This window comes from Dipodomys spectabilis, unplaced genomic scaffold (genome assembly GCF_019054845.1).
Source record: "Dipodomys spectabilis isolate Male_0828 unplaced genomic scaffold, ASM1905484v1 ptg000017l, whole genome shotgun sequence".
Taxonomy (NCBI): domain Eukaryota; kingdom Metazoa; phylum Chordata; class Mammalia; order Rodentia; family Heteromyidae; genus Dipodomys; species Dipodomys spectabilis.
Genome location: NW_024870694.1, coordinates 20,147,454 through 20,171,938, shown reverse-complemented (window position 1 = coordinate 20,171,938; position 24,485 = coordinate 20,147,454). Strand labels below are relative to the sequence as shown.

The 24,485-nt window shown below is 41.5% G+C and overlaps 1 protein-coding gene across 1 annotated transcript in view; it reads right to left on the bottom strand.

Moving 5' to 3' along the window:
* Window positions 1–5,267: 5,267 nt before the first annotated feature.
* The window catches only part of LOC122097848 (peroxisomal bifunctional enzyme-like), a 39,193-nt gene continuing 19,975 nt past the window's right edge, over window positions 5,268–24,485 (bottom strand). The window contains 7 exon segments of the mRNA XM_042668449.1: window positions 5,268–5,965; window positions 5,967–6,546; window positions 7,173–7,243; window positions 7,245–7,512; window positions 20,531–20,635; window positions 24,133–24,153; window positions 24,156–24,243. Of these exon segments, the coding sequence (XP_042524383.1) occupies window positions 5,302–5,965; window positions 5,967–6,546; window positions 7,173–7,243; window positions 7,245–7,512; window positions 20,531–20,635; window positions 24,133–24,153; window positions 24,156–24,243 (1,797 nt within the window). The 3' untranslated portion in view covers window positions 5,268–5,301.

Sequence of the window (24,485 nt, the reverse complement as noted above, 5' to 3'; positions counted from 1 at the left end):
TAGAATACCTATAAGAACCACAGATTAGGGGCTGGGAAGGTGGCTCAGTGGTAGAGCGCTTGCCTTGCATGCCTGAGGCCCTGGGTTCGATTCCTCAGCACCACATAAGCAAAATGAAAAAAGCCGGAAGTGGCGCTGTGGCTCCAGTGGTACAGTGCTAGCCTTGAGCTGAAGAACTGAGGGACAGCGCCCAGGCCCAGAGTTCAGGCCCCACAACCAGACCCAAAACAAAAATAAAAAACAAAAACAAAGAACCACAGATTAAAGCCAGATGCTGATAGCTCATTTCTCTTCCTCAAGAGACTGAGATCTGAAGATCATGGTTTGAAGCCAACTCAGGCAGCAAAGTTTGTCACTTGTATCACCAATTAACCAGAAAAAAAAGCCAGAAGTGAAGGTATGGCTTAAGTGGTAGAATGCTAGCCTTCAGTGAAAACGCTAAGTAAGAGCACAAAGCCAAGTTTAAGACCCAGTACTGGTGCACAAGCACACACACACACACAGATTGAGAGAGAGAAACATATTGTACATTATGAATGCCATCCCCTGGAATGTGCAATATTGCTATCCTGCCTGGAAGTCATGTGACTTGCCCATTAAAATATGCATAAACTAGTGAGAGAAGCACATAGCACTAGCAATGGAGACAACTGTGATTTTTATGCAGAAAGCTGTTTCTTTTTCTATTTGAGGGGAGAGAAGCAGTACTGGGGTTTGATCTCAGGGCATGGCTGGGTAGGCAGGTGCTCTATCACTTAAGCCACACTCCAGTCATAGAAAGTTGTATTGTAGAGATGAGTCTGGATGTGCATGGTAGCAGCTGAAGAAGAAGGCAGGTGAGAGCTGTCAGTGCCACCTTCCCTCCAGGCCTGGCCTGGGCAGCCTTGGGTCTCGGCTTGGTCCCCCAGTGGTCTTTGGGCTGGCTTTCATGGTACTGCACCTGCAGCAGTGACATGGGGCCCTGGGGACTCTAGAACTTGACCAGCATGGGTCCAGGTGTGGGTGCCATCCCAGGGATGCCCCCAATCTGAGGTAGTCCTAAAACAGACTAACTAATGTGATGAGTAAATAAATTTGAAACAGATTATCAATCATTACTCAGCTGAGTTCTTCCCTGGACATATGTCACTGGACCAAGTGGCCACCTGCCAGCAGTGCAGAGAGAAATTGAAGGTATGGTGAAGCAGATGCAGAATTAAAACCAGGAAAAAAGAGGAGCTGCTAGGTGCAAAGGTGGCCATACTAAAGCTCTGGGAGCATTTGAAGCAAGAACAGCCAAAAATGGGAAGTAAGCTGTCACCCTGCACACCAGAGTAGGGTGGAGCAGCTGAAAGAGATGCTTGTGAGTGGAAGGTAGACAGGAGAGGCTCCACGTGGAAGGTAGACAGGAGAGGCTCCACGTGGAAGGTAGACAGGAGAGGCTCCACGTGGAAGGTAGACAGGAGAGGCTCCACGTGGAAGGTAGACAGGAGAGGCTCCACGTGGAAGGTAGACAGGAGAGGCTCCACGTGGAAGGTAGACAGGAGAGGCTCCACGTGGAAGGTAGACAGGAGAGGCTCCATGTGGAAGGTAGACAGGAGAGGCTCCATGTGGAAGGTAGACAGGAGAGGCTCCATGTGTCTGTCTTGCCAGCCCTCAAGGAGGCTGAAGAAAGCTCTGTGAAGAGTGAAGAGGCAGGTGGGAGAAGTACATGTGACCCATGACAGTTCCCTGGCACAGATTGTGACACCAGATTCTCAAAGCACTGAGCAAGGCCCAGAGGTTTCCCTGATGCCCATCCAAGCAAAAGACACCAGGGACTCAAACTTGATTCCTTCTGCTTTCATTCATTGTCTAGTGCTCTACTAACTCCCAGAGAGATTTTAAATGAACTACAGGATGGAAGCTTATACCTATAATCTTAGCTACTCAGGAAGCTGAGATCTGAGGGTTGAGGTTCTGTGCCAGTCCAGGCAGGAAAGTCCAAGAGTCTCTTATCTCCAGTTAATCACCAACCAACCAACCAACCAACAAAACATTTGAAAGTTGAGCTGTGACCCAATTGGTAGAGTACCAGTCTTGAGCAAAGAACTAAACTAAAAAAAAAAAAAAAGTGGGACACTCAGGCCCAGAGTTCAAACCCTGATAATAGTGCAAAAATAAAAAAGAAAGTTGTTTATAGAGTTAAGAAAGCTGGATTTAATATCATCAATGGCTACCTAAAGGATTCAGAGAATATGAGTGAGCCCCAACATTTCTAGTTCATAAGGGTTTTCCTGGTTTTTGTTTGAAACATGGTCTTGCTATAAAGTTCAGGCTGGCCTGTAATTCACTCTGTAACCCAGGATGACCTTGAATTTCCATTCTCTCTCCATCAGTCTTTCAAGTGCTAAGATTACAGACATGAGTCACCATGCTCATCTTTCTGGGCCTTTTAAAAGACAAGTGTGGAGATTCCAGGTGTATACAGATTGGCAGAACATAATTTGCACAGACAGTTCTGCAACATCACTAATCAGGGGAGTTAAGGACCCTTCACTTTATCTCTTGTGCACAGCTGGTCCTGCTGGAGACAAATGGACAGCGATGAGTGCAACCCAAGTGGCTTTACTGACTGCAAGACATCAATGGATCTGGCTTTCAAGCTGGAGCCCTATGGCAAAGCTTCAAGGGTATTTGAAACATATGTCTCTTTGAGACAATTACCATGAGAACACAGTTATAAAAATGTCTGTTAGAATGCTTTCTTTTTCTTAGACATGAGTAGGTTAAAAATTACCAACAAAACCCAGCTTTTCAAGCAAGTATATTTTCAAGAACAGGGCAAGATATCTTGAAAAATGCCATCATGTTTAATATTATTGATAGAAAACAATTTAGAATTTGTTCTGCCTTTTTTGATACAAAATACTGTGAACTAATTTCTTCTTACTTTCAATGTATAGTATTGGTGTTCAACTGTGATTGGGTTATACATGTTTGAGGATATGGTACAAAGCAAGAACTGCACTTCTAAGAAATGCATGTGAATATATACAAACTATCAAAAAAATTCAGGGGTCTAAATCTACTCATAGTCGTTTAATTTTAAAACTTAGAAATAAAGAGAAGTTTAGAATAAAAATAAGGTTTTTGTTTTTTGTGTGTGTCAGATATGGGGCTTGAACTTGGGGCCTGGGTGCTGTCCCTGGGATTTTTGTTCAAGGCTAGCTCTCTACTACTTGAGCCACAGCTCTACTTCCAGCTATTAGGTGGTTAATTGGAGGTAAGAATCTTAGGGCCTTTTCTGCTCAGGCTGGCATTTTCTATTCAGCCTCCTGAGTTGCTAGGCTTACAGATGTGAGTCACTGGTGCCTGGCATAACAAAAAAGTTTTAAGAATGCAAAATAAAATTCATTTAAAGTTAAAGAAAAGTTAATGTCATCTTTTTAAAAAACTGAAATCTAAAATAAGTTAATTTGTAGTCAGTTGTTATAGCATCTGCAATCTCTTTAATTAAAAAAAAACAAATTATATGAATTTCAAAAGAATACAGCAGCGCTGAGATGTTGCTCAGTGGCAAAATGTTTGCCTAGCAAATGCAACATTCCTGGTTCGATCCCCATTGCCAAAAAAGAAAAGACAAAAAACCCCCACAAAAACAACAACAACAACAATTCCACACTGACAACAAATTTTGTTGTTTTTGGTGCCAGTCTTGGAGCTTGAACTCAGGGCCTGGATTCTGTCTCTGAGGTCTTTTTTTTTTTTTTCTCTCAAGGCTAGCACTTTACCACTTGAGCCACAGCTCCACTTCTGGCTTTTTTTTGTAACTGGAAATCAAGAGTCTCACAGACTTTCCTGTCCAGGTTGGCTTGTTTGTCCAGGCTGGCTTCAAGCTGTGTTTTTCAGATCTCAGCCTTTTAAGTAGCTAGGATTACAAGTACGAGCCACCAGCACTGGCCTTTCTTTTGGGGGAGGGGAGTTAAATAGAAAATTTTTATTACATTCATTCAATATTTCTCCAGGGGCTGGGAATATGGCTTAGTGGCTTAGGCAAACACTCTTGTTTGCCTAGCATGCATGAAGCCCTGAATTCCATTTCTCAGTATCACAAAAACAGAAAAAGAAGGAAGTGGAGCTATGGCTCAAGTGGTAGAGTGCTAGCCTTGAGCTGAAGAGCTCAGGCCCTGAGTTCAAGCCCCTGACTAGCAGAAAAAAAAAAAAAAGATTTCTCCAGGACAAATTTTGATGATCTTGCTTAGACTGGCAAGTGAAAATGGAGTGAACACAGATCTTTTAAAACATGCTGAAAGATGTCAACTTTGCCCCAGTCACTTATCAACTTTATTGAGATACATAATTCACAATACAATACACTTTTAAAATACACATCTCAATCATAGGATTTATAATCATAGTATTATAAAACCATTATAATACTTTAATCAATATAAAATACAATCTGCACTTATTATCAGTTATTCCTCACTGTAACCTGTAGGAATTTTGATTTAGACAAACACAAACCTAAATTTTGTATATTCTGGAAATTCCCTATAAATATCCATACAAGGGGTGATCTTTCTAACTAGAATAATTTTTTTTTTCTTTTTGTCCAGTCCTGGGGAATGAACTGAGGGCCTGGGTACTGTCCTGAGCTGCTTTTGCTCAAGGCTAGCTCTCAATCACTTGTGCCACAGTACCACTTCTGGCATTTTCTGCTTATGTGGTACTGAGGAATCGAACCCAGAGCTTCATGCATGCTAGGCATGAAGCCACATTCCCAGCTCTGGATTAATGTTTTCAAGAGAAGAGAAGGAAGGGAGAAGAGAGGAGAACAGAGTAGAGCAATAGGAACAGGAGGGAAGGAAGGAAGGAAGGAAGGAAGGAAGGAAGGAAGGAAGGAAGGAAGGAAGGAAGGAAGGAAGGAAGGAAGGAAGGAAGGAAGGAAGGAAGGAAGGAAGGAAGGAATTATTTAATTTTTGTTGTCTGAGGGGCTTGAACTCAGGGCATGGGCACTGTTCCTGAGCTCTTCTGCTCAAGGCTGGCACTCTACCACTTAGCTTCAGCTCCACTTCTGCTTTTTGAGTGGTTAATTGGAGATAAGAGTCTCACGGGAACTTTCCTGCCCAGGTTGGCTTGGAACCTTGATCCTCAGATATCAGTCTCCTGAGTAGCTAGGATTAAAGGTGTGCACCACCAGAGGCTAATCTAAATTATTATTAGTACTTCTGTTTGTCTTTGTATTTCAGAGCATTCTTACATTGGATCCTGAGATTTCATCTCAGTGAAACTGAGTTTTCCTGGAAGCCAGCATATGAGTGCAAACCACTGGCTCAATCACAGTTTGCTGCTGGGAGGCCCTGCTAAGCTTTGCCATTCTTTCAGAGGAGGGTTTCCCTGGGCAGCCAGCTTTCTTAGGTAGTCGCTGGGCTCCAGCTGGGGAATATCAGGGTTCTGCCTGTGATACTTCTGCAACTTCTCTAGAACTGTGGGCAGTCCCACCGTGGAAGCATAGTACATGGGTCCACCCCAGTGCCTTGGCCACCCATACCCATGCAAGTAGATAACATCGATGTGCTCTGAGCTGGCAGCCATGCCTTCTCCCAAGATCCGGAAGGCTTCATTGATCAGCACATACAAGCAGCGCTCAAGGATCTCGTCCTGCCTAATCACACGTGGCTCAATGTGATAGGTTTGTCTGTACTGAGACAGAAACTTGGAAAGCCAGGGATCAGGTTTGCGAATCCCACCTAGTGGCTTGTCATAGAGATACCAGCCCTTGCCTGTCTTCTGGCCAAATCTTCCTGATTCACACAGCATATCAGCAATTGGGCAGTATCTTGCATTGCCCCTCTTGCGGGCAGGGGTCCCTGGAGGCAATGCAGGTCCAGTGAGCCCTTGCCCTTTGCGAACTTTCCAGCCCACATCCAACCCCGCAAGGTCAGACACTCTGAAGGGCCCCATTTTAAAACCAAACCCTTCCAGCACCCCATCTATGTCCTTCTTCTAACAAGAAATATGTCTGGCTGTAGTATGGAGCCAACATTCTGTTTCCAACAAAACCATGACAGTTGCCTACAACTACCCCAATCTTCTTAATCTTCTTTGATAGATCCATAACAGTGGCAATAGTAGTGGGGGAAGAGTAGCGACTGGGAATAACCTCCAACAACCTCATAATATGAGCTGGTGAGAAGTGGGTGCCAATCACCAACTGTGGACGATCTGTGGCAGAAGCAATCTCATCCACATCCAGGACTGAAGTATTGGTGCACAGAAATGCTTCAGGCTTGCACACAGCTGACAGTTCAGCAAAGACCTGCTTCTTTAGGTTCATGTCCTCAAATACTGCCTCCACGACTAAATCCACACCAGCCAGCTCCTTTATAGAGGAAGTGAAGGTGAGTTTTGGTGCTGACCAAGCTTTACCACTTTGTTTCCTTTTGGATGCTTCCTTTTCCAAGATGGAAGCTATTGCCTTCTTTGCAGCCTCTAGTTGCTTTTGGTCTGCTTCTACAGCAATCACAGGGATCCTGGCCATTGCAAAGGAAATGGCAATGCCTGGGCCAATTGTTCCCAAACCTATGGATTAGGAATGAAGGAAAGAATGGCTCAATGGTACTAAGAACTCAAAAATCACCACTGAATAGAGGCTTCTATGGTAATGTGCACTTAAAAATTACTGAAGGTAAACAAAGTGATTTTAAAGCATTTTTAAGGGTGCATAGGAGTAGCAGAAGGCTGCATCAAATAATCATAGTGGTCTAGACCTGGAAGACATGCATGGATATCATCAAAAAACACAAAAGAATTCATTTCTACCTAGCTACAAGAATGACAAGCTACGTTTTGAAATGTGGTCCAAATAACAATCCCTGTTAGAAAATACTAGAGTGGGAGACTCATGCAGGCAAGTGGCAAGAAAGAGTAAAAACAGTCTAGGAGGAGTCATATGCACCTTGTGACTGTCCCTCACACCACTAAAGGTTAGCTCATTGTTGAAAAGGTTAGTGTCTCTAGCCCTCCCACGTAAAAGGAATAGAGTTTATGGTAAGGTATGAGATTTAAGAGAACTGACACAGCTTATGTTCAATGCACTTGGATTGGCAGATGAAAATATGGTGAATTTTACATCAGGCAGCCTTAAGTAAGTGGTAGCACCCACATGTAAAATGTGGTGAGTCTCATGAACGTACCCAGTCACTTACCAAAAACGCCAGCTGAAGAAATGGGTCTCCCTGAAACTGTTTTCCAGGATGCCCCAGAGGGACTTGACCAGGTTTGTAATCCCTTCTGCAAAGAAAGCATACTGCAGGGCTTTGGCCTGCTCTGATTGTAGAAGGTACCAAAACAGCTTCTCCTCCTCCTTGATACCCATTTCGTAGGGATATTTCACAGAGGCTTGAACTACACGGACACATGTCTCTGGAGCAAGAACACCAGGGTACTGCTTCCGCATCTTGGCCAAGGCCTCAGTGAAAATGGTGTCAGTGTTGGGCAAGCTGGGAACTGTCTTGTTCAAGATGCTGCGTGATTCCAGAGGTTTATCTGGAAGGAAAAAGAAAGAACAGAGCTTTGCAAGTGGTACTTGCATCAAGATATTTAATGGAACGTTACCAACATTTTGAATATCTTTTACCTTATTTCTATAAGATAGCATTTAACAGATTCAAAGCAATCTAATTCTCCTAATTCAAGCATAAAATTCAAATTCTCCTTTCTATTACATAGCTAAGAAGAATTTAATGAGCAATGAAATATTAATGTGTCAAATAGATTATGGAAAACCATTTTTTACTTAATATTTTAATTCAACATAGTGTTAACTCCTTTTTTAATAGACATAGAAACCTTTAAAATATTAGAAAAGAATACAGTGTCATATTGACAGAAAGGTAAGCATACATTATCAGTGGGAGAAAATTTAGGAGTTATCAGTAAATTCCTCCAATTTGTCTAATAATTATTCTTCAAATTATTCTTTTAATGGCCGATGGATCTTCAATACAGGTGGAAATCAAATCAGTAAAAGAAAGACGATACTTGTGAGCATATTGTGTCAGGCTAATTGAATATCCACATAAAATTAATAAGTCAATTAATACATAACTAAATTATGAGATCCTTAACCTAGCACCATATATAATTACTAACCTAAAACAGATAATAAATCCATTAAATATCTAAAATTACAAAATTTCTAGAAGCAAACCAAGAATTGTATCTATCATCTTAGTTTAGGCAATATCTTCCTGAATTCAATGCCTTAATTATGATCCCTTTGAAACATAAAAGTAAAAATACTTGAGCAAGCACTGTTAAAGAAAGGAAATAAAGACCCATAGAGTTTGAACAAATATTTTAGTGGCAGAAAGAATGTTACTCTTTTTTTCTTTTTTTTTTGGCGGTCTTGGGGCCTGAACTCTGGGCCTAGACCCTGTCCCTGAGCCTCTTCATTCCATGGCAAGTGTTCTACCATTTGAGCCACAGCACCACTTCCAGCTTTTCCTGCTTATGTGATGCTGAGGAATCGAACCCAGCGCCTCATACATGCAAGGCAAGCATTCTACCACTGAGCCACCCTTCCAGCCCAGAATGTTCCTCTTTAAATGTCTATTTGTGCAGGGAACCAGTGGCTCATGCCTGTAATCCTAGCTACTCAGGAGGCTGAGATCTGAGGATCATGGTTCAAAGCCAGTCTGGGCAGGAAAGTCCATGAGACTCTTACCTCCAATAAACCACCAGAAAACCAGAAGTGTGGCAGTGATTCAAGTGGTAGAGCGCTAACCTTGAGCTAGAGAGCTGAGGGATAGTGCCCAGGCCAAAAGTTCAGGCCTCATAACCAGCAACAATGAAATAGTCTATTTACTAACCACAGAACCTATGAATATATAAACTTCTGTGGCAAAGGCAATTTGTAGGTGAGTTTAAGATGAAATACTTTGAGATAGGAAGATGACCCTGTATGAGCTGAGTGGCCCAATCTAATCACAAATGTGACAACAGAGATCCAACAAGTAGGTCTAGATAGGTACAACAGAAGAAGGAATCCTCCTCTGGCAACAGGGTAGCTTTTAACATGGCAGATACAATCAAGAACCAAGGTATGTGGTGACCTCTAAAGCCAGGAACCACCTTCAGATTCCACACCTCAAGAACACAAGGAAGCAGACCCCACAATGCAAGGTACTCACTTCTACTAACAACACAAATAGGCAGAGAATACATTCTTCACTAAATATTCCAGAAAGAGTCTATTAGTTGACTGCAAGGTTTTGGATCAGTGAAGCCTCTACCAAATCTCTAAGTCAAAAACTGCAAGACAGTAAATTCCTACAGTTCGAAGCCAACCCAGACAGGAAAGACTGTAAGCCTCTTATCTCCAATTAACTACCAGGAAACTGGAAGTGGAGCTGTGGCTCAAAGTGGTAGAGCACTAGACTTAAGTGAAAAAGCTAGGAGATAGTTCCCAGGCCCTGTGCTCAAGACCCACAAACTGCAAGAAAACTTAAGCAGAGCAGGGCACTCTGGTGGCTCTTACTGCCTATCCCAGGTAAAAAGGATTGCAGTTTGAAGTTAGCCAAGGCAGAATAATTTAAGAGACCTTATTTCAAAAATAACTAGCAAAAAATCAGGGCTAAAGGCATGGTTCAACTAGAAGAGAGATCAGCTTAGAAAGGGACAGGCCCTGAATTCAACTCTGTACTGGGAAAAAACATGTAAGCAAGTATTTAATATAAATGGCTACAAGTAATTTTTAAAAAACCCTCAACAGCATTATCATAATAGAAATGCAAATGAAAACTAGAATGAATGTTCCACAAGCCTCAAAATATTAAGATATAATTCCTGAGATTTGGTTATAAAAAGATTCTGGCTCCTCTTTCTCACCCTTTCTTCCATTCACAATCTGATGGGAGCCCCCTGTCAGGTTGTGAGCTGCCTTGTGGTAAGGTCCAAGTGGCAAAGGACTGAAAGAGAATCTTTAGACAGCCATCAAAGAACCGAGACCCTTGGTCCTCCAGCACCTAAAGAACTGAATCCTCCTCCAACCCCTTGAAGCTCAAGAGCAGATCCTCCCCCAGGCAGCTTTAGGATCCCACTTGCAGTCAATGGCTACAAGTCTCAATTGAAGCTTTGTGTGAAATCCTAAAACCAGAGGACTGGCTAACCGCACCTGCATTCCTCAATTACAGAAATTGTTTGAGGGATGGGAATGTGGCTTAGTGATAGAGTGCTTACTTAGCATGCATGAAGCCCTGGGTTTGATTCCTAAGTATCACATAGAAACAAAAAGGCAGAAGTGGTGTTGTGGCTCAAGTAGTAGAGTGCTAGCCTTGAGCAAAAGAAGTTCAGGGACAGTGCCTAGACCCTGAGTTCAAGCCCCAAGATTGGCCAAAGAGAGAGAGAGAGACAGAGAGACAGAGAAATAAATTGTTTGACAAATGCTTGATTTTTAAACCTAAATGTTGGTAATATTCATTATACCACTGTAATTAATAAACACAGCCCCACTCAAAAGCTATAATGAAGACAGAAATACCAAGCACTAGAGAAACTAGAATCCTCCTGTATTACTTCTGAGAATGGAAAACAGTACTTCACTTTGGGAAACTGGTAGTTTCTTAAATAAACATGAACTTAATATGTTCAAACAAGCATTTTCACTTCTAGAAATCTAAGAGAAATAAAATATCTGTACAATAGATGTATACAGGTATTCAGAGCAACATTATTCCTGATAACAAAACCAGAAACAATTCAGATGTCTACTACCTGCTGAATGGATAAAGAAAACATGGAATAACCATACCATAGAATACTATTCATCCATACACAGTACTAAACTATTGATACAGGTGGCAATATACAGGAACTCAAAGCATGCAATCTGAAGGAAGACAAATGGAAAAGATTGCATGTAATACTTGATATTTACATATCAAAAACCTGGAAAAGGCAAATTAATAGAGACCGAAAGAAAACCATTGTTCTTCCCAGGTCTGGGGTGGGAATTAGCTGTAGTTGGTATGAAGAAACTATTTGTGAGTCAGCAAGTTTCAAGACTGATTTATTGGACATAGGTGTGCTGGCTCCTGTCTATACTCCTAGCTGCTCAGGAGGCTGAGGTCAAGGGGATCATAGTTCAAAGTCAGCCAAGTCATAAGGTTCACAAAACTCATTCTCAACCAACAGATGAGTATGGTAGTATGTGTCACCTAGCTACATGGGAGGCTGAGATCAGAAGGATCATGGCCATAGGCCAACCCAGCAAAAATATTCACAGACTCCATCTTTTGGGTTTTACCCGGTCATTAAATAAAGTTATAAAGAGTTTAACATTAAAAAAAGGAGATTCTCAACAGTACCTATATAGTAAAAATCATGTGTGGGCAGGTCAGGAAAACAGGAAAGACTGAAAGTAACAATTCAATCAGACTTTTAGGATTCTTTTCCCAGATCCCTTCTGCTCACCTGACAGGAAGAGATTCTCTTTGCCTGGCCTCAAAGAGACTCAACATGCACTTGAGAAATTGCTTTTCAGGATACAAAGGGCTAGCTAGCTCCTCCCTAACCCTGACAGGCAGCATGCTGTGTCTATAGAGAGCTCTGCAAAGACAGACAGAACACTGCCCATTCCCTGACTTCATGGAGGTCGCTGCAGACAAGTGCAGCACTTCCAGAGGAAGCTCAACTGGGTCGCGTGCGCCCATGTCCTACACGAGGCAGGGTCGTCACTCTTCTCTTTGGAAACAGTCACTTAAGTGTTCACATAGAATGAAAAGAAACTACAAAGAGCAAGAGACCAAGGAAAACCTCCGAGACTTTTTTTAAGCCACAAAGTCCAAATGAGCAAACAGCTAATGTCTTTGGGAGAACTACAGTTGTTAAAAATGGCTAAAACAGTTCAAGCCCCATGACCAACCAAAAAAAAAAAAAAATGGCTAAAACAAAACCAGGTGTTGGTGGCTCACCCCTGTAATCCTAGCTACTCAGGAGGCTGAGATCTGAGGATCACTCAAAACCAGCTGGGGCAGATAAGTCCATGAGATTCTTATCTCCAATAAACTACTCCGCAAAGGCCATAAGTGAGGCTGTGGCTCAAGGGGTAAAGAGCTAGCTTTGAGCAAAAGAAGGTCAGGAATAGATCCCAGGCCAAGAGTTCAAGCCCAAGGACCAGAAAAAAAACACACACAGGCTAAAATAGCTCATCACAGCCATGGCAGTAGAACCAGGATTCATCATAGTAACAGCAACAGAGCATTAAAAGACTTAATGATGACACAGGTCTGTAATTCCAGTTCTTGGGAGACTGATTAATAGTTCAAACCAGTGGGAAATAAAAAACAAGAAGTGAAATAAGTCCCTGAGCATTAGCTTCTTGGGTTGACATTCCCATTGGTGTGTTCCTTGTGCTCATCTATACTAGAAAGTGGGCAGAAAGCCCACAGGCTCGTGGTCTGTGAATAATGCACTCCCTCTCAGCTTCATGCTAGGGACTTGCACATAGGAACTAGGAGTTTTAATCTGTTCTGGAATAAGCAGGCTGCTAGACATAGGCAATATAAAGTAAGTAGTATGCTACAGGACCCTCTGCTCCAGGTGAGCCTAAGCAATCTGGTTTGGCCAAGGAATTCTGCATTGCTCTGCTATTTCTAGTGGACTGAAATAGACTAGAAAATTAAGGAAACTAGGGGAAAAAACTAGGAAAATTAAGATGCATAGAGCTAATTAACGTCCACAGCCAATATTCTAGGAAATAGCCTCAAGTTTCTGGGGTAATCTGCAGTTATTTTCTTTCTTTCTTTTTCTTTTCTTCTTTTTTTTCTTTTTTTTTTTTTTTTTTTGCCAGTCCTGGAGCTTGAACTAAGGACCTGGGCATTGTCCCAAACTTCTTTTGCTCAAGATTAGCAGTCTACCACTTGAGCCACAGCACCACTTTCAGGTTTTTCTGTTTATATGATACCGAGGAATCAAACCCAGGGCTTCATGCATGCTACGTAAGCACTCTACTATTAAGCCACATTCCCAGCCCTCTGCAGCTATTTCCCTAATCACACTTATAGATACATAACCTCCTACACTCCCTTCCCACCATAGTTGGTCCAAAAATTGTTGCCTAAAAGTGGAACATCCCTCCATGTATATAAAGTATAGAAACTATGTCTTCTTAAACTTCTAATATATTAATTTTATTTTTGTGTCAGTCCTTGGGCTTGAAATCAGTGGCTGGGTGCTGTTCCTGAGGGTTTTGTTTTTGTTTGTGCTTTTTTGCTTAAGGTTAGTGCTCTACTACCTGGACCACAGTTCCGCCTCTGGCTTTTGGGGTGGTTAACTGGAGATAAGAGTGTCATAGACCCTCCTGCCCGAGTAGGCTTCAAACAGTGATCCTCAAGTCTTAGGCTTGCAAGTAATTGGATTACAAGTGTGAGCCATGGGCACCCAGCTTCATTTTTTTTTTTGCGGGGGGTGGGGGGTCTGGTCGTGGGGCCTGAACTCTGGGCCTGGGCGCTGTCCCTCAGCTCTTCAGCTCAAGGCTAGCGCTCTACCACTTGAGCCACAGCGCCACTTCTGGCTATTTTCTTTTTGCTTATGTGGTGCTGAGAAATCGAACCCAGGGCCTCATGCATGCAAGGCAAGCGCTCTACCACTGAGCCACCTTCCCAGCCCCCACCTTCATTTTTTTTTTTAACTCAACAATTGGGAATTGGTTACAGGAATAGGCTGAATTAATGGAATATTTTTACAAATGAAAAAGAGGACCAAAGTATTTATATTTTTAAAATATTGGGATATTATTTACTAACTAGAAAACTCATGGGGCTTTTTAATTGTGCTTGTAATAACTGATTGATACTATTAAGACAAGGTCATGTTTGCATGCATATTGAAAAAGTTGAAACTAGGAAAAGTTATCTCTATTTTTACCTTTGTTTCCTTTACATCAATGATTCCCAAAGTGTAGTTTCCAGATTACAACAGTAGCACTATGAAAGCACTTGTTAGTAATTCAAGATTTTTCCTCTTACCCTACATTATTGAATAAGAATGTAATGAGGAGGGCCCTAATATCTGTGCTGTAAGTAGCCCAAAAGAATCTGATATAGAGAAAAATTAAAGAATCACTGTGCTGGATCCAGACAATTGCACTAGCATCACAGAAGTATGGATTTTCATATGTGTACATAATTATATGTTAGTTAAACTTATAGCTGTATTTAAAAGCAAACAAAAAAGAAAAGGAGAGAGTAGGGAGGCAAAGAAAGAAGCACAAGACCTCAAATGAAAATGAAAGGAAGAAGTGGACACAGCTAAATGGTGCATCTGTGAGATAAGTGGGAAGTATAAGTCTTCTCAGTCAGTCCTCTGGTGAGCCGCCTTAATTATCTACCTTCCATTTCTAGCATTTCTATATGAAGAGCAACACCAAGAAAGCATAGGATTTCAACAATGGTGCTTGTTAAAAATAAACAGTAAAAGACCTAAGAATCTAATCCTCAAGACAGACTAGAGAACTGCTCTGTTGGAACAAGGCCCAAACACAGGGAACCCAACCATTGTAACCTTTGTATCCTCAAAATATGCTTCAAAGCCAATTAATTTTGCAAAGCTCATTCCTTTTATGGAGGAGAAAATAAAGGTGCATCAGGAGATCTGTTGTAGTCCACATGGCAGAGGTTGAGAATATAACCTATGTCTTCTGATGTCCAGTCCTTAGTACACTTTCCTATGACACTGTGCCCTTCCACACTGGGCATATATCTCTTTTCAATTGGGTAAATTTAATGACTCAAGTAGGAGGAAAAGATCAATGTTTTGGTTTTTTAAAATTAGTAACAGGGCTGGGAAGGTGGCTCAGTGGTAGAGCGCTTGCCTTGCATGCTCGAGGCCCTGGGTTCGATTCCTCAGCACCACATAAGCAAAAAGAAAAAAGCCGGAAGTGGCGCTGTGGCTCAAGTGGTAGAGCACTAGCCTTGAGCTGAAGAGCTGAGGGACAGCGCCCAGGCCCAGAGTTCAGGCCCCACGACTGGACCCAAGAAAAAAAAATAAAATAAAATAAAATTAGTAACAAAAAATGTATATCCCCAACATAACCTCTGTTAAAATCTATTGTATCTTCTTATAGTACTCACCTTGTGTAAATAGTTATTTGAAAATATACGTATTTGTGAAAATTCCCATCTGGATGTTTCTTTCTTAATATTATACACAAGTATTGTTTCATTTTCATCAAATAATAGAAGTTTATATCTGTCATCTTCTAGGCAAGTAATCCCCTAAAACTCAGTGTTTGTTTCCAAAGATAAAGCTTTAGTGATTATCAATTACTATTCTCAAATCTTTGTAATTCTATGATTATTTCTCCACAGTAAATTATAAAGAAGAGAAATATGAGTACTTTTAAACCTCAATCCATGACTTCCCAATCACCCTCCATTATAAGTAGAGTAGTAAGAGTTTATTTGAACTCAGTCTCACCACATTATTTTTTCTATCCTTTCCAATTTGCTTGACAAAACTTCATGGCTTTTAGTTTACCCATGTTTTTTTCTTCATCAAGTTTAAAAAGCCTTTCAAAGTTAAGAATACACTTACTTTTGCCAGGTGCCAGTGGCTCACGCCTGTAATCTAGCTCAGGAGGCTGAGATCTGATGATCACAGTTCAAAGCCAGCCCTGGTAGGACTATCCATGAAACTCTTATCTCCAATTAACCACCAGAACACTGCAAGTGGTGCTATGGCTCAAGGTAGAGTGCTAGCCTTGAGCTGAAATGCTGAGGGACAGTGCCCAGGCCCAGAATTGAAGCCCCATGACAGACAAAAAAAAAAAAGACTACACTTACACACTTACTTTGCAACCTAGCGACATAAGCAGAACCTGACAACCCACCTTTCACCCTCCCAAAAGGAAACTGTATACACCTTTGTACAATTAATAAACGCTGGGTGGGGGAAAGAGAATCATAGGCTAAAATGGAGGGTAGGCACAGTGGGGAAAGGGTAGATATGATCAAAGAATTTTTGTATGCGTGCATGATAATATAACAATGAAAACTGTGGGACATCTCTTAAGAAGTGGATAGAGATGATAAGGGAGAGTGGCGAGGGATGAGTTTGACCAGGACATATTATATGTGTGTGGAAATGTCACAATGAACACCCCAGTACAACAACAAAGGCTAATAAAAAATATTTTTAAAAGAAAGAAACCCAGGTGCTGGTGGCTCATGCCTGTAATCCTAGCTACTCAGGAAGCTGACATGTGAGGATCACAGTTCAAAGCCAGCCACAGCAGGAAATCCATAAGACTCTTATCACCAATAAACCACCAGAAAACCACAAGTGGCGCTGTGGTTCAAGTGGTAGAGTGCTAGCCTTGAGCTGAAGAGCTGAGGGACAGCACCCAGGCCGAGAGTTCAAGCCCCATGACTGACAAAAAAAAAAGAAGAAAGAAAAATAACAGGGCTGGGAAGGTGGCTCAGTGGTAGAGTGTTTGCCTTGCTATGCATGAGGCCCTGGGTTCGATTCCTCAGCACCACATAAGCAAAAAGAAAAAAAGCCAAAAGTGGCGCTGTGGCTCAAGTGGTAGAGCACTAGACTTGAGCTGAAGAGCTGAGGGACAGCGCCCAGGCCCAGAGTTCAGGTCCCACGACTGGACCCAAAAAGAAAAAAAAATAACAAAAAAAAAAAGCCTAAAATTAAATAGAAATGTTTAGGAAAATTAAAACATTGTAAGTTAGAAAAGAAATTCAAACAAAGGCTGGATATACAGCTCAGTGGTGAACATAAGCATGAATGAGGCCCCAGGCTCAATTTCAAAAAAGGAAAATCAAAACCAAAACTAAAACATGTAAGAACTGTGAAAAGGTAGCTTAAAACTACCTTTCTTACATTTTTTTTTCTTACAAGTTATTCTTTATTTGTTGGCTATTTGAGGGAAGGGGGGTTACTAGGATTTGAACTTGCTGGACAGGCATTTCACCACTTGAAATCTCCAGCCCTTTTTTCTTGAGCATTTTTCAGATAGGACCTCATGTTTTTTCCCAGGACTAGCCCTGAGAGTGATCTTTCTTTAGGCCTCCATGTGGTTGGAGACACAGATAGGTACCACCAAACTGACTATGACTCATTGAGAATTTTTGCATTAGCTGGGCTTGAACAGTATCTCTCCAATCTCTAGCTCTCAAATAGCTGAGATTTCAGGCATTTATTACACCACCTGGCCCTCCTTATAAATTTTCTGTGTAAATTTTCCGTATAAATTTTCTCCCACTGAGGTACATCCCCAGTTTGGGCAGTTTATACTTGAAATCATTTTATTTATTTATTTAGTCAGTTGTGGGGCTTGAACTGAGGGCCTGGGCACTGTCCCTGACTTCTTTGTGCTCAAGGCTAGCACTCTATCACTTGAGCCACAGTGCCACTTCTAAGTTTTGCATGGCTAATTGGAGATAAGATTCTCATGGGGACTTTTCTACCCAGGCTGGCTTCAAACTGCTTCACACAGATCTCAGCCTCCTGAGTAGCTAGGATTACAGGTGTAAGCCATAGGCACCTGGCTTGAAACTTTTTATATCTCACTAGAAGTTCTACATACTTCTATATCATTCTCATAGCTAAAATTTAAAAACTATTCATAATTGTTCATTGCCAGAATTGTATGAATTATCAAGACGATCAAGATAATGATGCTTTGATATGTTGCTGCCCCCAAGTGGTTTAACTATGCAAGGTTGATGAGATTGCACAAGATAGTGAAACCTGTAATCCTAGCTACTTGAGAGGTGGTCATGGGGAGGGACTGTGGTTTGAGGTCTCTCAGACAAAACAGAAGTTCTTAGGACTTGATCTTAAACAATGGCTGGGCATGGTGTGGCATGTCTGCCGTACTTCCCAGTGAAGTGGAGAACCAAAAGTATGAGGATTGTAGCTCAGGACAGCCAGACATAGTGAGACCCCACCTTGAAAATAACACATGTAAAAATGGCCAGGCAATGCAGTTCAAGGGACAGATTGCCCACTAAGCAAGAGTAAAACCAGGAATTAAATCCCAAAACATTAATGTTTAAAAATAATTAAAATTTAATTTTACAAGTACAATAGAAAGTGATACTAATCTTTTCTTTTTTAAAGCCCTTTTCAAAACAAACTCTACATATGTAGCCCAGGATAGCATTAAATTTGCAATCCTCCTCCCTCTGTCTTTTGAGTACTGGTATTACAGGTATGTGTCACCACCTGTGCTTCTAATCTAGTTCCTTCCCACTCCTTCCCTGTCCTCCTTTTCTTTTCTTTCCTTTCCCTTTCTCTTCTTTTCTTTTTTTGAGCCAATACCATGGCTGAAACTCAGGGCCTTGAGCTCTTGCTCAGTTTTTCTTGCTCAGGCTGGGTCTATACCACTTGAACCATATACTCCAGCCTAGCATTTGTTGGTTATTTTAGAGAATGAATCTTATGGACATTTCTGAATCTCCATCCTTTACATTTTAGACTGGAGTACCTAGGATTACAGGCATGTGTCACCAGTGACTAGCTTTTAGTCTACTTCTTGAACTAACTTAATTCAAAATCAGAATGTAGATAGTAAATAAGCTGAAGATGATGAGCCAGGAGGACGGTGAACTGCAGGACAGGATTGCTCAGGTATCAAAAAGAAATTATACAGTGAATTTTAAGGCAGTATAAGTATAAAAAAATTTAAGTTACGTTCCCCCCCCCGCCCCCCGAAAAAAAAATCAGAAAGTAGGGAAGTCAATTAAGGCAAAGAATGTCCAGTAGAAATTGAGTTCTTTACAAACTAGAACCACAGTGTGAACACTAGATCTAGTCAGTTCAAAGAATAATTTAGGAGCCTCCTTCCCCAATAAATTCTGAATCAGTCAAGTAAGATCTGAGCAAACAAGCAGTCCTCTTAGGAAGCACAACATTGAAGACTGGAAGACAGCCTGGAAGGCAGAGGACAGTAGAAAAGCCATTTCCACTTGGCCACGCCTTGCAGTTTCTCACCAGGAGTCACCAGTGCCAGCTCCACTGTTACCACTAAAACAGGAACTGCATGAACCACAAAGGAGAGGTGACTCCTCAGTCAGCAGAGTCATCAGCTTTCCACAGGACTGCCTAAATCACTTGGAGCCTTTGCTGCCACCTCGTGGGCAAACAGAACATACTTCTTTCTGCCAGGGCCACAACCCTCCTCCCAGGTATTTTCTCTGCACCCCCTCTGCTTATTTACAGCTGACAATGACCATAGACTTTGAAAGGGAACAGATTAAGACCATTGAACAAATAAATAAACAAAATTTAAGGTAACACCCTAAAGGGACTCTTTTTTGTAGGTTTGTGTGTGTGTGTGTGTGTGTGTGTGTGTGTGTGTGTGTGTGTGTGTGAAAGTAAAACTTTGCCCAGAGGGCTGGGAAGGTGGCTCAGTGGTAGAGCACTTGCCTTGAATGCATGAGGCCCTGGGTTCGATCCTCAGCATCACATAAGCAAAAAGAAAAAAGCTGGAAGTGGCGCTGTGGCTCAAGTGGTAGAGCACTAGCCTTGAGCCGAAGAGCTGAGGGCCAGTGCCCAGGCCCGGAGTTCAGGCCCACGACTGGACCCCCAAAAAAACAACAAACAAACAAAAAACAGAAAGTGATTGGAAAGTTTCTTTGCAAAGCAGTACATTTCCAATAGACTGAAAGAAAGTCATTTTTAGAGTGTAAATGATACCCTAAAGAGTGCCTATAGGACACTTTTTAAGGAACATAAGTCTGTAAAATGAGAACTGACCAGGACATACTAGATCCTAGGAACAGAAGTTTGAGGCCACAGCTTCATGGGGGGAGTTGCAGGGTCTGCCTGTCTCCTACTGTAAAGAATGGATTCGAGCCTCTATTTCTTAACTTGAAAAAGACTCGTAGGGTGAAAATCCCAAAGGCATAGGAAGACAAAGGCATAGGAAAACACCTCCTTTCAAACACTTCAGCTAGATGACCAGCACCATACCCTGAGAGCCATTTCACTTTCTATGAATCCTTTATGGAAACATTTTAAGCATAGACTTGCACATTTATGCAATCTCCACATTTATAAAATTTGATTGCATACCTGGGCACTGGTGGCTCACGCCTGTAAGCCTAGCTATTCAGAAGACTGAGATCTGGGGATCGCGGTTCAAAGCCAGCCCAGGCAGGAAAGTCCATGAGACCCTTATCTCCAATAAAACCACTAGAAAGCCAGAAGTGGCGCTGTGGCTCAAGCGGTAGAGTGCTAGCCTTGAGCTGAAGAGCTGAGGGACAGCGCCCAGACCCAGAGTTCAAGCCCCATGACCGACCAAAAGAAAATTTTTTTTTTATTGCATTGACACTTGTTACACCATTGGTAACCCCAAGATATGCAGTGATGCTTTCTTCACTAAATTATACAATATATAATAGAGTTCATATCATGACAGTACATTCCTCTTTACCATCCGTCACGTTCTATCACGTGGACAATGCAGAAGATACTTAAGGAGCACCACATTCAAATGCAACCTGAGCTTGTTTCCAATACCATGATCCATCTATTATTGGCTTCTTACCAACAATTTGCTGGGCAAATTGGATTGCTTCTTCAAGCACATCTGAGTTCACCACTTTATCCACAATGCCCATCTTGAGTGCTTCACCTGCCAAAATACGCCTTCCTAAAACAAAAGCAAAGAACACAAAGAACAATGTGAGATGGAAGCAGAGCACTGCTTTCTCTTGGACACTGGAAGGCTATCTCTAAGTACTAACATGAAGAAGACCACTCACACTACTGCAGGAGAAAGGTCACTGCAGACATGGGCAGAAAACTTGGATTCCAGTGACAGTTCAATTTCATGGTCACAGTGACTGTGGGGCCTGGCGCCAGAACCACAATTTCCTCACTGATAAATGGGAGGAATTGTGCCTGCCTCTGTAATTCTGAGCATGAGGTGAAAGTAATAAATTCTCCTTCTAGTCTGTAAATCTCTAAAGAAGCACTTTATATAGAATGAATCTCTTCAAGAATCAGATAATAAAAGTAGTACTAATACTGTACACCATGGACTGTAGCTGATTTTTTTTTAAGTCCCCAAACAAAAACAGAGCTGGTAAAGTATCAGTTAAGATGACATTATATATAAAATATAATAAAAAATTATGTAGAAGAGGTGGGGCAAACTTTTGCCATATTCTACTACCTCGTACTTTGACCCTGTTTGTCAGGTTTCTATCTATGAAAGCAGAGATGATTAGAAAATTGTTCCTTCAGACCCTGGGCCTGTGACCTCAAGCTAGTTGAACTATGCTGAGGGTTCTTGGGCTGTGGTCAGTGACACTGAGCAGCAATAATGCTCTACTTTCTAAGTAACAACACTTAGAGTCTGGTGGTGGTGTTGCTGATAGGCTCTCATGCTTAGCAGTAAACTAGTAGTAGCTTCCTGTAGACAATGCCACCTCTAAAGTGTGACAGAAGTTTGATGTTTGATGAGGGCTTACAAATGACTTTTTTTTTTCTTTTTCTGGTTTGAATTCAGTGCCTCTGTCTCTCACACAGCTGTCTTGCTCAGGGCTGCTGCTCCACTACTTGAGCCCTGATTCCAGCCCTTGATGATGGTTTCTATCTCTCTGAAGTATCATGTCTTGGCAGTTCTTTACTAGTGGCTAAGATATAATTTACTGTGTGTCGATATCGTTGAAAGCACGAATCTTAAGTATTCCTTGCCAAAGGGTAAAGAAGAAAGGACATGATGTCATTGCTTGCTTTCTTGACAGCACCATTCTGCCTTCTGAAAAGTGGTATTGAATAACCTTTGACGGGTGTAAGTTCCAGTGCTTGTCTTGCACTTAAGGTGTTGGTGGATGCCATATTTAGAACAACACCTCCTTCCCCTCCCCGCCCCCCAGTCCTGCTTCTGAACAGTATTTCAGAGAACAAAAGGGTTTCCCTGACCATTCATTTGGTGATGTCCCTTGGCTCCCTTTGCTAAAACAGTACTTTTGGGGATGGGTATTTGAAAACAGATTTCCAGGTTTCAGCCTGGAAGAGGCAGGGAGTAGGCGATGGTATTAGGGATTGAGTTTCCCATAGAAAGTCACTTGTATGATGGGTGAGTAAGTCAGCCTAGCTGATTTAGAGGGCCAAGGAAATACAAAATGGAAGGCAGAAACTTGGGTCACAATAAATCTGTGGGGTAACAATGCAGGGAAGGAAATCTACTACCCAAGGAGGAATTGATCAGTATTTTAGCACTAAGGTATCTACTACCTGGATTTCACAAAAAAAGGAAGAGAACTACTGCTACTCTTTCAGTGTCAACAATATTCCGGTGGTTTTTGTTGTTGTTGTTGGTGGTGGTCATGGGGCTTGAACTTGGGGTCTGCAAAACTGTCCTTTTGCTCAAGGCTAGTACTGTATCACTTTGAGCCACAGTGCCACTTCCTCCAGTATGTTTTTGTTTCAAAGAATTAATGATCTCCAGACATGGCTATGAGCTTCCAATCTGAATCCTCATGCTGTGCTTTAAACTTGTTTTGACTTGGGCTACATTAGTGTGGATGATGACCCTGCTCTAATGGGGTCTATAAGATGCCTGTGTAGATCTGCCACAGAAATCCCAAGGTTTTGGAGCAGAGAGCTCTTTCTCAAGCTACAGGCTGGCACTCTCTCTCCTCTCTCTCTCTCTCTCTCTCTCTCCCCTCCTCCTCCCTCCCTCTCCAATTCTCTTTCTCTTTTTTAACTTTTCCAAAGTTAAAACATGTTTTCTCTTCTTAGAACCCTTTCCAAATGTTATTTTAAACTTCCCAAAATTATACAGTCTCCTCCAAAGATAGGTGTATGATTCTACTGTCAGCATTCTTCACTGTGACCTTTTCTATGCAAATCAGAAGTGCTTCACATCATTACTGTTTTCACCTCTTATGTTTGTCATGCTAAAAATAGGGATATTTCCTGATCCAGTGCTGTGGGAAAAGGCTAACTCAGTTTACTTCATTTCTTATTGTCAAGGAGGTGAGGTTTTATCTTTATTTCCACAAGAACATGGTTGTCTTTCAAAACTAAGAACAGGGCCACAAAATGACTCCATGTTCCCCAAGATACTTCATTTTTTAAGCTGTAGGATTTAGAGACTCATTTCATACTGCTATTGTTTCCTCTTATCATTCTTGCTGTCTCGTGGTCTTTGAATTTCTGTGGTATGTTGGATTGTAAGCATCTCATGAATTCCACGAGATACATCAAATAATTTACATTCTCTAAAATGTACTTACCATATCATGTTCTAAGCCCAGTACATATTAATCTTAGCTAATCATCACCACATCGCCATGAGAGAGCAGGGTATGGCTATTGTCCATGTTTATGGAAATCTAAGCAACAGAAAGGCAAAGCTGTTGACTCAGTAGCACATAATTAAAGACACCTGTCTCAAATAAATAGTTGTGTATGCCTCTATTAATTTTGCCTCAACTAAAATTCAGGCTTTCTCTCCTCTTAGACACCCCTGTTCTGATACAAGGATTTCAACTCAGTGAATCCAAAGTTGGCTTTTTTTCTGTGTATTTTAGAGATAGAGCCTTATGGACTTTTCTCACAGGTTAGATTTGAATCAAGACCCTCCAGATCTCTGAGTAGCTAGGTATAAACCTTTTTATGTTTTATAATTGCATGTAGTTGGTTATTAATCTAGAATTTAGTATATTATCCACATTCTGTCTGTAAGACAAAAGATGTGCATATGTAGCTAATATCTTCTTCTTCTTTTTTTTTTAATGCCTGTCCTAAGGCTTAAACTCAGGGTCTGGGCACTTTCTCTGAGCTTTTTTGTTCAAGGTTAATACTCTACCACTGGAGCCACAGCTTCATTTCAAGTTTTTTGGTGGGTAAGTGGAAATAATAGTCTCAAGGACTTTTTTTCCTGGTGTGGCTTTAACCCTGATCCTCAGATCTCATTCTTCTGAGTAGCTAGGATTACAGACATGAGCCACCAGAACCCGGCTATAGCTAATATTTTAATTCTTGGGAAACAAATACTGTAGTTAGTTGTATTTGTATTACAATTTCCTAACCAGATCAGAACATTTTTCTATATGAACACCAAGGTCCAATAACAGTCACTTACATGGACCTTCCTCACATTGATCTAGACAGGTACCCAAAGTGTATACTGACCTGAGGTTATCAAGTCAAGTCAGCAGGAAGTCCAATAAGTCTGGGGAGAAGCTGAGTTCCTCTTTCAGTAGGAAGGACTCCCAGAATGACTTCTGGAAAACCAATCTCAGTCTATCAGACATTGAAATAGAAAGCCCATTACAATGAGATCACATGTTCAGAGTGAAGACAAGCATCTCCCAGGATCTCCTATACCTCAGAACATGCTTCATTGAACTCAGCCTGACTTCCCACAGGGCACATCAGTGTATGCCCTATTCTTTGATGAACATAATAATCAAGGCTTTGCTCAGTGTTCATGCTCAAACACATCCCCAGCTTCTGGCAACTTGATTCTCTTTAGTCTAACATGA